The sequence below is a fragment of the Pimephales promelas genome, chromosome 15, assembly GCF_988280905.1.
Source record: "Pimephales promelas chromosome 15, fPimPro1.hap1.1, whole genome shotgun sequence".
Lineage (NCBI taxonomy): Eukaryota > Metazoa > Chordata > Actinopteri > Cypriniformes > Leuciscidae > Pimephales > Pimephales promelas.
In genome coordinates, this window is record NC_142783.1 from 25,702,151 (window position 1) to 25,716,484 (window position 14,334).

The 14,334-nt window shown below is 36.6% G+C and overlaps 1 protein-coding gene across 3 annotated transcripts in view; it reads left to right on the top strand.

The window, feature by feature from the left end:
- Positions 1 to 1,400: 1,400 nt before the first annotated feature.
- Positions 1,401 to 14,334, top strand: part of ldah (lipid droplet associated hydrolase) — a 43,936-nt gene continuing 31,002 nt past the window's right edge. For 2 of the 3 annotated variants that reach the window (XM_039668937.2, XM_039668946.2), the window contains exons 1-3: positions 1,401 to 1,550; positions 2,338 to 2,532; positions 13,384 to 13,518. In XM_039668937.2, the coding sequence (XP_039524871.2) occupies positions 1,454 to 1,550; positions 2,338 to 2,532; positions 13,384 to 13,518 (427 nt within the window). In that variant the 5' untranslated portion in view covers positions 1,401 to 1,453. The remainder of the gene's footprint in view (positions 1,551 to 2,337; positions 2,533 to 13,383; positions 13,519 to 14,334) is intronic. The other variant, XM_089120417.1, reaches the window with a different exon arrangement.

The window sequence follows — 14,334 nt, forward strand, 5'->3', positions numbered from 1 at the left end:
CAGTGGGATTTTGTCACCATTGCTTGAATTCACAGGGCCGAGGACATATTAAATCCAGGATAAAAATGTAGCGGGCATTTCAGTTGTAACATTCTTAGTTGTCCAGCCCTGAATACTGTCTCCCATCAAGCATCTTTCTCTGTGCCTTATCTTTTGTTTTCTTTAGTCCCCAGCATAAAAATTCTAGAACAAAAACTATCTCAGAGAGAGAGAGATGACGAAATGAAGGCAAAGGGGACTTTCCAGAGTATGCCGATGATGCAAACTGTTGGAATGTGCTATGTGGACCTGATATCAAAATTTGATAAAAATCAAAAATCAACAACAATCAATGCAATATCACACAAGTTAATGTTAAATATAATGTATAATGTATAAATATATGAATATTAATGTATAAATATATCATTTTATTTAATAATTGGGTGAAATGGTTAAGACGTTAAGGTGCGGAACATTTAACCTGCTCAGAGAAAACTCTATCACTATTTTACCCATATCTTTAAATACCAAGTTCTGTCAAGAAAATCTAGATGGGACAGGCTGATATAGGTCCTTAACTCATTTGGTAGTGATCACATCGTTATCTACATGGAGCAGCTGATTGGTTGCTGTTGCATAAGAGCTGTAGCTCAACATTCAAATTCTGGCAGTGTTTGGTGTTAGTAGTCTGCTGCGTGCTTTCAGAAAACCTCTACCTTCCCCAGCGCCACCTGTATAGTACTTCATGATACTTCATGTAGGCTACCAATATTTTATATGTGCAGCAACAGCAGCAGCATGTCTAACATGCACACAACAGCCAAACACCACCACCACAGAAAGTTTTACATGAATTAACTGTGATGTGGCTTGCAGTGTTGCCTTACAAGTTCGAGTCCCAGCTAAGCCGTTGGCCTTTCTGTGTAGAGTTTGCATTATCTCCCTGGGTCTGCATGGGTTTCCTCTGGGTGCTTCCTTTCACCCATAAGCTAATACAAAACATTCAGTAGGTATAGGTGATGCTAAATTGTCTGTAGCCTAGCCTATGTGTGAATGCGTTTGAATCCCAATTCATGTAATGGGGAGGGTTGGGGAAAGAACTGGCGACCTATCCCAGAAAAAAATATCATGGCCAAGAAAATTCATGGTCAGTCAGTCTCTCACGTATGGCAAGAGATGGCCCATAGACTCACCAAGAGTAGGATATGACTGAAATGGCGAATGAATGAATGAATGAAGTATTTGGTGTAAAAAGGACTACGGTGGCCAAAATTAAAGAAAAATAAAGAAAATTCTCAACCCCTCTATCTTTGCTTTGAAGGTTAAATCAATCCTCTTCTCGCCAGCTAATAAATAAATGTAGTGTAGATTGATCCGTACATACAGTACATTAGGTGGCGATAAGCTCATGTTGGTTCGCGACTTCAAAACATCAAGAAGAAACAGTAGAGCGACTCGCTCCTTTGGTTGAATGGTCTTTGCTTTGGGAAGATTACCGGTAAATGTCATTGCATCTCTAATTACAAACTTTCTCCGCTCTCAAACACTAAAAAGAATATCATCTTTTGGTAAGAAATGCAATGTGTCATTCATATAGGACAAGCTTTGTAATTGCGTGTAAGACAAGTCATTGGTAAATCTAATGAATGAGCATTATAAGCTGCAGATTTATTTGTGAGTAATTTATACTAGACAATTAATTTATAGTTAATTTAAGGAGTTCTAAATTGACAAGCTTTGTGTTAATATAATCGAAAGCTGTAAGTGATGCCTGGATGTAAATTACCCGTAGGCTATTCTATTTTATTCTTTCCTATCCTGCTGTTTCTCTATATTGAACCTGAACTGAATGTTCTGATCAGAGGACTAAACTAGATAACAGACTCTAGACTCCAATGTTCAGTGTGTTGCAAGCTGTCATTCAGTCATTAGATGTCAGAGGTTGAATGTCATCAGAGAGCAGAACCGCTGCATACCTGCTGTCAGTGACATGTCACTTGTGCTGAAGTATACTCAAGCAAGTCAGCATTTATTAAAATGATGGACAAGTGTTAAAGGCCACATGACGTGATAAAATCGTTATTTGAGTCAAGTGATTGTTGAATGTCTGGGGCAGTGTTCCACAGCTTGTGATCATAAATTATGATCACAAGCTGTGGAACACTGTCCCAGACAATCAACAATTCATAATCACCAAACGCTGATTTAACATTAATTATACTTTTTTTTGTTATTTTGTTTAGTTTCTTTTACTGTGCAGTGTGCACTGCATTCAAACATCAAGTTGTAGTTGGATGATCTGAGTAAGATGTATATATATAGTCTATATAATTGTTCATTGGTTTCTAAACTTAGGCCCAGAACTGTGTGGAGCTGGTCCGGTTGATGTGATGCGAAGTCCTGGATCCGAGGGGCCCGGAGAGGATCCCTCTGTGGAGTATGTCTACTGTAGAGGTGTAATCACTGAGCTGCTCAAGTATGGACCAACAGACCTGCATGCTGTCAGCAAAGGGCCAAAGCCTCCTAAAATGCTCATCCTTGTCATTCCAGGTAGGATGCATTAAGTTTCCACTTGGCAAAAACAAATGGCTAAATATAACATATTTTAAACATTAATTAATCTATTAATATATATTATGTTATTATTCATTATTAAATTATATTATTTTATTATTAATATTATATATTATATTAAATTATATTTAAAGTTATGTTTCAATATTTAATATGAAAATAAGTATTTTAAAATATAGAATTTGTTATATTCAAAATGTAAATATTTTCACTTATTTATGAAATAACACATATTCCACCTTCAAAATGTTATATTATATTATATTATATTATATTATATTATATTATATTATATTATATTATATTATACGTGAACGTGATACAATTCCATTACATCGAGAGTAGAGGTTTTCTCGGGTCCTAAAATCTGCACCTGACTCAATTTGGCCTGAATCACTTCTTAACTGAACCTGATGTCTGTATAATAAACTAAAAACAAATAAGAAGTTGACCAGAGACACACCTGAAAAAATTAGACCTGAGTCTGACCTGACAGCAACTTTGTTTTAACCCAGTCTGATCTGGGACTACCACTTCGCAGTTTATGTGAAGCGTGTGCCACTATAGCAAGCACCAGTATGCTGTAGGGTTTGATCATTTACAAAAAGAAGCACGGATTGACAGAGATGAAGGGGCGTAACATTGTCATGCAATTAATGATGTGTATTTGTTTTAAATAAAAATAAAAAACTATTGTTTAGTGCCCAAACGAATAATGGAAGTTGGCATGATATATTAAAAGAATTTGGGTCTACTCTGGTTCACTTGGTAGAAACACATTTATTTTAAGTTACCTGAGACTCGACCTGACACGTTGCCAATGCCGAGGCACTCGTCTAAGTTTTGGGCCCGAACACGCTCGGTTCTCTGGTTTATGGTTGCTTTTGCAGTTGCTATATTGTTTTTGATGGTTAAAATTTGAATGTCAGGAAATGTTTGAATGAACTTTAAGACTTTAGTTTTTTCTCAGTCTCAAAGCCTATGACTTCACTTCCTTGATTAAGACCAAGCACCAAATAAACCTGTCTTGAGGCAAAATGCATATCTTAGACCGAGCTGTAGTCAGTTTTGGTTGCCAAGGTATTTAATAATAATAATTAGTTACATTTATATAGTGCTTTTCTGGGTACTCAAAGCGCACATGGAAGGGAGGATCTCCTCAACCACCACCAATGTGCAGCAGATGTGCAGCACCTGTAGATGTGACGGCAGCCATATTGCGCCAGAATGCCCATCACACACCAGCTTACTGGTGGAAATGAGACAGTGATGAAGCCAAGCAGTCTAGGTGGATGATTAGGAGGCCATGATGGACAGAGGCCAAGGGGCAAATTTGGTCAGGATGCCAGGGTTACACCCCTACTCTTTTTCGAAAGACATCTTAGGATTTGTAATGACCACAGAGAGTCAGGGCCTCGGTTTAACGTCTCATCCGAAGGACGGTGCTCTTTGACAGTGTAGTGTCCCCTGCTGGCCTCACTAACACCTCTTTTAGCAGTAACCAGGTTTTCTCAGGTGGTCTCCCATCCAGGTACTAACCAGGCTCAGCCCTGCTTAGCCTTGAGCTACAGGGTGATATGGCCAACAGCCATTTAATTTATAAACACAACTAATGTAACTTGTGTAGCAGTGATTGGTACGCAGGTGGGTGAGTGTGTCACTGCTACAATACCTGAAGCATAGGACATAACACAGCCCAACAGATACAGGGGATATGAAGAACACAAGTTCAGCACAGTTGGGAATCTACCTATTTCACACTTGGCCCTGGGTCAAGAGGAAAACCCCAGTGGAAAATGGCTGTATGGCCCACCACTCTTCCCCTGACAGCAGCTTCTAGAGCATTGACTTCATGGAAAAGCCGTGTAGCTCAGGAGCAGATGTTAAGCATTAAAAATACTGTTCAGATTATTACACCTAGTCAGAAAGACTATGTTAGACCTGGCACTTTAGATGCAACTTTCACTTTTTTGGCTAGATTTACATATACTTTGGTTGAAGCTCTTTGAATTTCAAGAATTATAGAGATCATTCACCAGCATGTAAATTCTGTCATCATTTGATATTTACTCTCCCTCATGTCGTTCTGAACCACTATGACTTTCTTTTTTCTGTTAAACACAAGATGATAGTTTGAAGAATGTATCTTTTTTTCCATCAAATTGGAGCTTTCATGCACCGTGAAAAAAATACTGCATCAAAAAAGTGATCACTTTTCACTTAAAAGGGCCCTAGCTGTCCTTGCCAATTTATGAGAGATGTAACATCTCAATCATGAATAAATCATGAATTTGTGAGCCAATTGACAACATATTTTTTTTAAAGAACAATCAATCTGACTCAATCGTATTTTAATGAATCAAGAACGCTCTGTGCCAAGGAGAGCAAGGACAGATGTCTTTCAGTGAATAATTCTAACTTAATTTTTAGTCAGTTACTCACAAAGCTATCATAAAATTTCAAAAGCCTTGGAATAAAGTGCACAAGTCATATGCACCTCTTTTATGGTGATTTCCAGTCCCATTCATTGTAATGGCTCAGAAATAACAACCAATAAAATAATTCTAAATATCATCTTTTGTGTTCCACGAAGAAAGTCATACAGGTTTTCATTGGCATGAGGGTGAGTAAATGACGACAGAATTAGGGTCAATTCCAATTTAATTAAAAAAGAAACCCTAAAATCAATAATATAACTTTTACTTGTCTGTGCCATCTATTGAAACTTTACATCTCTGTCATCTCTCGTGATTATAACAGTTATAGAATGTTTTAAAGACAGTTTAGTTTTGCAGAAAGGCATCATGTCCAGGCAGTTGTCATGTGTTCATGATTGATGACTGGACGCACTTACACTGTTCACTATAGTTGTCTTCTCAAACCAGTTTAGCTGTCGGTGGAGTGACTCATGTTATGTCACCAGATCTCAAAGTTACAATCCCTTCTCTCCCAATGCCTCGTTGTTTATCCATCTCTAGAAATAGAAAGGTGATTTCACTCATTGTTCTCATTTTTGAACAATTTACAATAGACTGCTGTTAAACTCTTCAAAAGTTCAAAATGTTTTTGAAAGATGTCCCTTAGGCTCACTTTATTTGATAAAAACAGTAAAAATAGCAATAGTGAGAAATATTTTTACAGTTTAAAATAACTGTTTTGTATGTCACGTGATCTCTCAGAAATCATTCTAATATGCTGCTATGATTTGCTGCTAAGAAACATTTCTAATTATTATTTATTATTGCTGTTTATTATTTTTTTTGGAACTACTGTAACTGCGATACATTTTTTCATAAAATATTCTTTGAAAAACATTACAGACATTACAGAAACAATTCCTTTACTGTCCCTTTTGCATCCTCAATTGCAAACAATTGAATACATCCTTGCTGAATAAAATTATTCATTTCCTTCATCCAAAGCAAACAAAGAGACCTTACTGACACTGAACTTTTAAATGGTAGCGTGTCGTACATATATCACCTTTTTAATTCCTGACGTAAACTATTTAAAAAAAAGAGAGACCCCCAACTGCAGATGTCTTGGAGAGAGAGAGAGCACGGTCAAGCTGATGACCTTAAAGAGGGCTGCTTTTCACCAGGCTCTGAATGTCACTGAGCATTGTGCTCAATAGACTCTTTATAGGAAAGAGTACGCCGGCACTGTTATTGTAGAACCTGTGCCCTTTTCTCCAGAGATAACCGCAATAATCTGCAGTCTGGCCAGAGGCTCCCTTAGCTCTTATATCTGCCAGGGCCGGCACAGGTGCTACCGTTTTAATGGACTCGGACTGTGTTGTATTATTGAGACAAGCACACTGACTGAGCAAACTAAAGGATATAAATACAAACCATATTTTATTTAAGATTTAGTAGATTTAAGATTTGAACACTATATATTCTTATCACCCTAGCTTACATGATACAAAATGTAAACTTTTTATTGTGTGGTGGTATAACAAAGCATTCTACCTATCAGACGTCCCTGAGTGAATGTTTTGAAAGATCTTGATTTATTAATGATTTTTCTCTGTTGTAAGTCATATTTTTTAAAATGCTAGTTGTTTAATGTCTTATTTTGAGGCAGATATCTCCTTAAAAGATCAAGTTCCACTTAGAGACAGGCACATTGACATTTGTGTGTGACATAAATGCCAAATCATCTCAGTTCATATATACACTAACAGTGTTAACTGACTAAACCACTGGATGGCAGCAGGTTTGCTGTGTTATTGCTGATTTTGTATGTCCCCTGCCGAGCATGAAGTGTCTCATGATGTTTCCTCTTTTGAAAGCTTTACAATGGAAGAACTAATAACTTGGTCACTGAAAATAGTCAATTAACCTGTTGAATGGTCAGTCGAAGTTCATCAATTGTTTGTGTTGTTTACTGTCTACTTTAAATCTTTCTTTTCGAGAGCTTTCTTCAAATGTGATCCACATATATTTTGTCTTTATCAAAGTGTTTTTATCTAAATGTTCCAGCATCTATAGAAAATTGTCATGTTTTCAACTCAATGGTGATCTTGTCTAACCTTAACAAAGGTTAAATGATGTATAAATACAAGGAAGGATTTTTATACAGTATTATATTGTAAAAGAAAATTGTTAAGCCCTTTATCATTTTAAAAGAAGAATAGTTACTTATGAATATGATGAGTCCTATTTAAAGCACATAGATGTTCAGGGGGTCAGGGATAGCTATCCAGACGGTTTTGATTTATAGGAACCTGCTGTGCAAAGCACCCTGCTTGTCTCACCAGCTGCATCCAATAGCCCACAGGATCACATTGTTTGATAATTCATAATAATCTTGCAAAGATTCCCCTTTCCTTTGCCATATTTAGACAGTTTGCTGGTTTCCACTTGAGGTTGAGGAACATTGTGTTCACTTTAATCAACTTATTTAACTTATTTTCCTAATAACATGGTCTTTTTTATCACCAAATGTTTCCAAGGGGTTTCACTCTCTTTTTGGAAATGGAAACAAATATTTATGTAAATTTTTCATGGCTCATGCAAGGAACAAGCCCACTCCACATTGCTGACCACGTTGCAGCTATATAAAACAATATGAACGTTCTGCAATTATGATTCTCTTGCTAGTATTTGCTGAGCAGGTGGATCAGGAGTTACGATGGGCTTGCCAAGGGAGGTTATTATTTTTGCTTTTTCATGCATTTCTTGGATTTCAGGCATAATGCTTTTAGGAATGTTACCCGGAGGTTGTATTTGATTGCCGGTCTAGCACTGACCTTTTACCTCCCCTATGGTCTCGCGAGTCCTTTAACTCTATAGCAAAAGACCACATTGCAACTTGTAGGCATTAACAGCCCATTTAGGTACTATGAGATTGTAGGACTGACATGTACAGTAAAATGACCCACAGTTTGTTTAGTTTTTATGTGCTTTTAGGTTAGTTTCTCAAAAGTAGAACAACACAATATTAGACAGCTGCGTGAATATTATTTAAATATTATTTTGATTACTGAATCAAATAAATGCAGTCTCACTCTCACCAGGACTGCATTTATTTGATCAAAAATACAGGGATATTGTGAAATATTATTTTAATTTAAAATAACTGTTTTCTATTTAAATATATTTTGAAATGCAATCTATTCCGGTCAAGGCAAAGCTACATTTTCAGCAGCCATTTCTCCAGTTTCAGTGTCAGATGATCCTTGTAGTGTTCATTTTCCATTTATAACAGAAGTTTCTCTGACTTTTCACATGCGAGACAATTTTTTTTTGGTAGCATCAGCTGTTGCACTAAATAGCCAGTCTTTGCAAGTGCTAGTAAGTGAGATTAAATTAAATTATTAAAATTCAATTATTAGTGCGCTAATAACGATTAGATTTTTTTCCCACTAGTTTCCATAATCTTCATTGAGGGTTTTTTTTTTTAACCTTCAACAATACAGTAAGGTGAATTTACCAATTGAGTTTAAATAGACTATTATATTAAAAATACCTGTTGCGTTATTCTATATTGATTCATAAATTGTTCTTCATCCATCTAAGCTTTTTCACCTCCTGAGGTTGACAAATCCCCTACTGCCTTTTATCCTGGATTACAATTCCTCTTGAATAGATTGAAACAACCCTCAGAGAGCAATCTGTAAGGAGATCTGGCTATAGTCACCCTTGTGTCTGCATGTTTGCCAGAGTCAATAAGCATTTTCACTTGTTCCTCTCCCTCTGCAGACTGGATCAGCTTTATGGCATGTTGGACCTAATAAGTTAAAGATAACTTCACACACTGTCTGCATGAACGAATTCCAGCACTTGCTAATGCCTTCCTTACGTCAGGTCGCTTTAACCTGTTTGACTTGATTCCTGTTTTGTTGGCGCTTTAATGCTACTAAATAGTGCACAATTTTTTTTTTATGAAAGAATAAACTAAAGTGTTCAGTTTAATTCAGGATTAGTTCAAACTAAAACATAAAATACTTAAAATAAACTTTAACTGAAATAAAATATTAAAAAAATATTTAGCTTGATGTAAAATAAACAGAAATAACAATTAATAAAACTATTTAGATAACAAAAACTAATAATTAAGATAAAAAACATTACTAAAATAGTCTCAATGATACTAATCCAGAATGAGACTCTTTATTTGAGTGACAAATTTAACTTGATTATTGTATTTTTTTGATATCCATAGGGTCCTACATCACTGCTGGTGTTTATGCATTGATTATTTTGAATTGGTATGGTTGGTTAAGCAAGTGGGATGTGTGTCAGAGGAAGAGACAAAGTGAGAACGTGTCCTGCACCTGCAAGGCTACGTCAGTGGTGTGGTAGTCCAGGCAGCCTTGGGGTCAGAGACAGCAGGCAGGGTATCTGTTTAACGTCCTGGTGAGCAGCCCTGAATTTATGAACTCTGTGAGAGGGGGAAATGATAACGTGTGGGAGAAGAGAGGATAGCTCATGCTTCTGTCGTCTTTTTCTGGTAGGAATGCCTCCTTTGAATTCTTTCTCCCCACACAGAGGCAAAGCTTTTAGTTTGGCCTTACTATTAGCTCTGTGATGTCCAAATAGAGAGGCTGTCATAGTTTTAACACCGGGACGGAACAGACACAGTTTCAAAGGGGAGGAGACCTTCTACTTCCTTGGTGTAATATACACACAAATAAGAGATCATTAGTAGGTATGTTTAGTGTCACATTTTAATCTATTCAATTAACACCATGTCTTAACCTGGGGCCAGTTGCATAAACATAGCCATTAAGTATTTAAGACTGTGCCTTAAGTACTACTGTAGTAACCAGACTTGGTTCTCAGTTCTGATGCAGCTGACAAGCACTGCCCCATGGCCAATACCAATGAGGAAAGACCTTTTCTCTCAAACCAAGGGCTCGATTTGGTATCCTCGTCCGAGGCTGTGGTCCCTACATGCATGGGCCATCAACGGGTACCTGCTAACCTCCCAGAGGGAGTGTTAAAAACGTTCACGAGGGCTGGAGTCCCATCTACTAGACGACTCTATTTCTCAAAATGGTCTGTGTTTTCTGGCTGGTGCAAAGCTTGAGGCTTTTCACCCCTAGATTGTGGGGTTACGGAAGTTCTCTCCTTCTTTTAAGAGCTACTGTATAAGGGCAGAACCCCATCCAGGCTCAAGGTTTATGTGGCGGCCATAGCAGCGTTTGCTAAACCAGCGACTGGCCTGTCATTGGGGAAGAACGATTACTTCCTTAAAGGGATACTCCACTTTTTTTGGAAATAGGCTCATTTTACCACTCCCCTAGAGTTAAACAGTTGGGTTTTACCGTTTTTGAATGTATTCAGCCGATTTTTTTAATATTTAGAAGAATATCAGTAACCAGACAGTTTCTGGACTCATTGACTTCCATAGTATATTTTTTTCCTCCTATGGAAGTCAATGTCTTCTAAATATCAAAAAAAAAAAAAAATAGGCTGAATGGATTTGAAAACTCAACTGTTTAACTCTGGGGGAGTGGTAAAATGAGCCTGTTTCCAAAAAAAGTGGAGTATCCCTTTAAGGGAGCTAAGAGGCTGGATCCTCGCGTAGTGCCCCCATTGGATCTGACGTCACCAAGGGTAAGATATTGCGCCAGATATTATGCAGTACTTTTAGAGAGAACCGTGGTTCTCATTCTTTCAAGTTCATTTTTTAATTTCATAACACTGTTAAATGTAATCTTAAGCAAATCTCAAAATGAATCTCCTTTTTTAATACTGTACATTGTAATGATGCCTAAATCTACTTGTAACAATTGAAATGTTTGACTTTAAGTTTTAAGTATTTTATTTTGAATTTATTTAGATCAAAATAGTAAAGAATTTGAACATGAAAGTATCGGTATCAGCCTGAATTTTAATACTGGTGCATCCCTAATTTAATGCTAAAATTAAAATTTCAGTCTGTTCAAATATGGCAAAAAGTTATACAGACTTCTTTTATTATGTTTGATGGTATTTTTTTCATTGTTTGTGGAGCTTTACAGCTCCTGGCCCCCATCCACTTTCATTGTATGGAAGAAAGAAAGTCATCCGGGTTCGGATCGACATGAAGCCAGATCAATGAGTTCTGTATCTCTCAGCTGTGTCATGTCAAGAGACAAGACAATCTTTGTTTTCTCTGTCTGTCACGTTGAGCTGAGTAATCCTTTACACAGTGAAATCTCATTGGTCCAGAATTGCGTTGTTGAAAATTCAACATCAAATATCTTCTGATTGGCTGTGGGTTGTGTTTAGTTTTGTATTTTTACTGCATTTTGTATTACAGCATTTTCACCTTTAGCATGGACAGAAAAAATTGAAAGAAGTGTAATTATTGATCAGCCAGATCAAGGGTAGAGCGGTGTTTAAAGCTGTGGAGCACTTGTCTCCTCTTCCACCTCCCCTGCCCTTATAGATGAAATCTATCCGTGGGCCCATGTGTGACAGTGCATTCTTTGATTCCATCTGCTTTTATAGAGCAAGAGAGCCTGTGACTTTATTGTGGTGACTGGTTGGGAAAAACCTGCCATTTCTAATAACAATGTCTTGAAGAAGTTCGGACTTTGAGCATGTCAAGTCCCATCTGAAAGAGATTTAGGAATGCTCAGCATGAATAAAAACATACAAATGGATTTAATCAGTTTGAAAAGAGCTCACAAGGGCTGGTGTTGGCCCTTACCGCTCATATCTGTGCACCGTATCTCAGCGTACACTGCCCCTGCTGTGAGGGCTGGGATGGTGGAGAGCTTTGCTTCACCAGCCCTGCTTTAACCATAGAAAGCCTACTGTATCATATTTAATACATTAATTTCTAAAGCCTCTAAATTATCAACATGATCAACTTTGCTGAAAAATCTGCTGTACGTTGCATCTACTACATGCCTCTGATTGATAGTTCATACAAGTCACAATCCTTCTTCAGGTCATGGTACGCATCTTTTTGCTATGAAATATTTAATGATTTTATAAAGTAAATTATTTCAAGATGACCATTTACTGCACCGAGACAACTTAGGTTTACGATACAACAGGCTTTTGAGGAATGTTTATTTGGACATCTTTTAATCATCATTGTATTTGTATTACATTGCATTATTTGTTCTGCCACCCAATTGACACCAAGTCTACAATTAATACTAATTTGATCATAAAAGTAAAAGTAATATGCATATTAATCCGTATAAATAACTAAATAAGTGCCAACATCTGCACCAAATTGTATATTTTTGTTATGTTTGGGCCTCTGAATAAAATTGAGGTGGTTTTTACTCCTCGATTGTGAGCTCTATTTGCCTTAAAATAGTATGAGCTAGATTTATCAAATATGATTAAAAAAAACATAAAACGCGTGTAATTTTTTAACATATTTTACATGCATATAACAAATGCAAATTATATATTGTTACATGTTAGACACAAACAAACAAACAAACAAACAGAGATGACTCAAAAATACTATTGACTACAAAAGTATTTTGTATTTTGGCTACTAAACAAAGAGAAAACACTAGGAGATATAGATATAGCAATAACACATTCACATAAACAATACCGAACAGACTGAAAAATCTGTTGTTGTTGTTTTCTGAATAATTTCATTTATGTATATAGTATGTATGTTCATATAGTACCAGTATGGATGATATTAATTATTCATATAGTGTATGGGAACATTTAGGACTTCACTTTACTTATTGGTATTGTGTTTTGCATGTTAATATGAATTAGAAAAGAAAAGTTTTGTTAATTTACATAATTCGCAATAGTCCCAAAATGTGCGTATCTCCAATAATGGGTGATTCTATAACACTGTGAAAATACAAGCATTATTATTTTTCAAACATTAGTTTGATATGTTTTTGGATCTCACCTCACACAACATCATGGTAAATTAATCAGCCTGTGAGGCTGTGGGCCGTCGATACTCTTTTGAGCGAGAGAGCGAATTCCCCCGTGACCACACAGAGTGCCCATTGTTCTGCACTGGAGGCAGCTGGGTATCAGAGATGCCATTTATCTCCTTATCTCCCCTCACTCGCAGTTAACCTCATCTGTGAAGACCAGCACAGCTACGTCAGCAAACGTCAGCCTTGAACAGAACCCTGCTCTTGTCTAAACCAGGATTTAGGAAAATAATGTTCTAAAACCTGATACAGTTGTTTTAGACTGATGGACATTTTCTCATTTTTAGGAGGAAAATGGGGCAACAAATAATTAAAATGATTTTATATTTGCATTAGAATACAATAATGAATGCATTGTCTAACCATCCTTAAATTGTGTGTGAGAAATAGTGAAGAAAGAGAAACAAGTGAGAAATTCAAATATTTGGCCTAATTACATTTTGACCTTTCCACAGGTAACCCAGGTGTGGTGGGCTTCTACAAGACATACATGCGGACATTGTATCAGACGTTCCTCCAGAGATATCCAGTTTGGGCTGTGAGCCATGCTGGACACTGTATGCCTCCGGAAACCTTTGATATGATTGAAGGTGGGACATCTCCAATATTATCTATCTCCAACATTTAAACAATATTGCGATTGCGATTTAATATGCGATTTAAAAAAAAAAAAAGTTCTTTACCTTCTGTATTAGTCGACAAAGAGAAGCAACAAATCATTGTACAGTAGGGATGGGAATCTTTAGGCAGCTCATGATCCGATCTACTTTTTTTCTTATTAATTAATCTTAATAACTTTCAAAATATGTATTTAATTATATGTGTAAAAACACGTACTTTAAAAAAAAAATATATATATATAAAACATTTAATTAAACCAGTTACATGTTAAGAAATTTAAATAGGCTATATAAACTAATATAGCTTCAAAATATAAAAGCTAGTAAATAAAGAGAAACAAAAAAGTATGTGGACACCACTTTCTAATGATCTAGATTTGGTCATTTCAGCTAGCATTACTGTCAGGAGCATAAAATCAAATATGCAGTCCAAGCAAGATGTAGAAGTGATCGTGCATGAGGCAAAAGTCATGCAACTGGTTGACATAACCTCTGTTCCAATTATGTGGGTTGTTCATGGACTTCAAAGTAGTTTGTTTTTTTTATTGGTTGACTCTGATGAATGCAAGCCTATACAAATGTGGACTATATTACAAATATCTGTGTGCCCAGGGTGCGATTTGCTGGTGCGGTGTGTGGGATTTCCCCCTTTCTGGTCAATGTATCATCCCTGCCTCTGCTTAATTATTTGTATCTCCGGTGTTGATACATTTATCCCCCCCCCCCCCCCCCCCCCCCCCTCAAAGTGATCAGTGCTACTACACTAGTGGTGAGACAGATCACAAA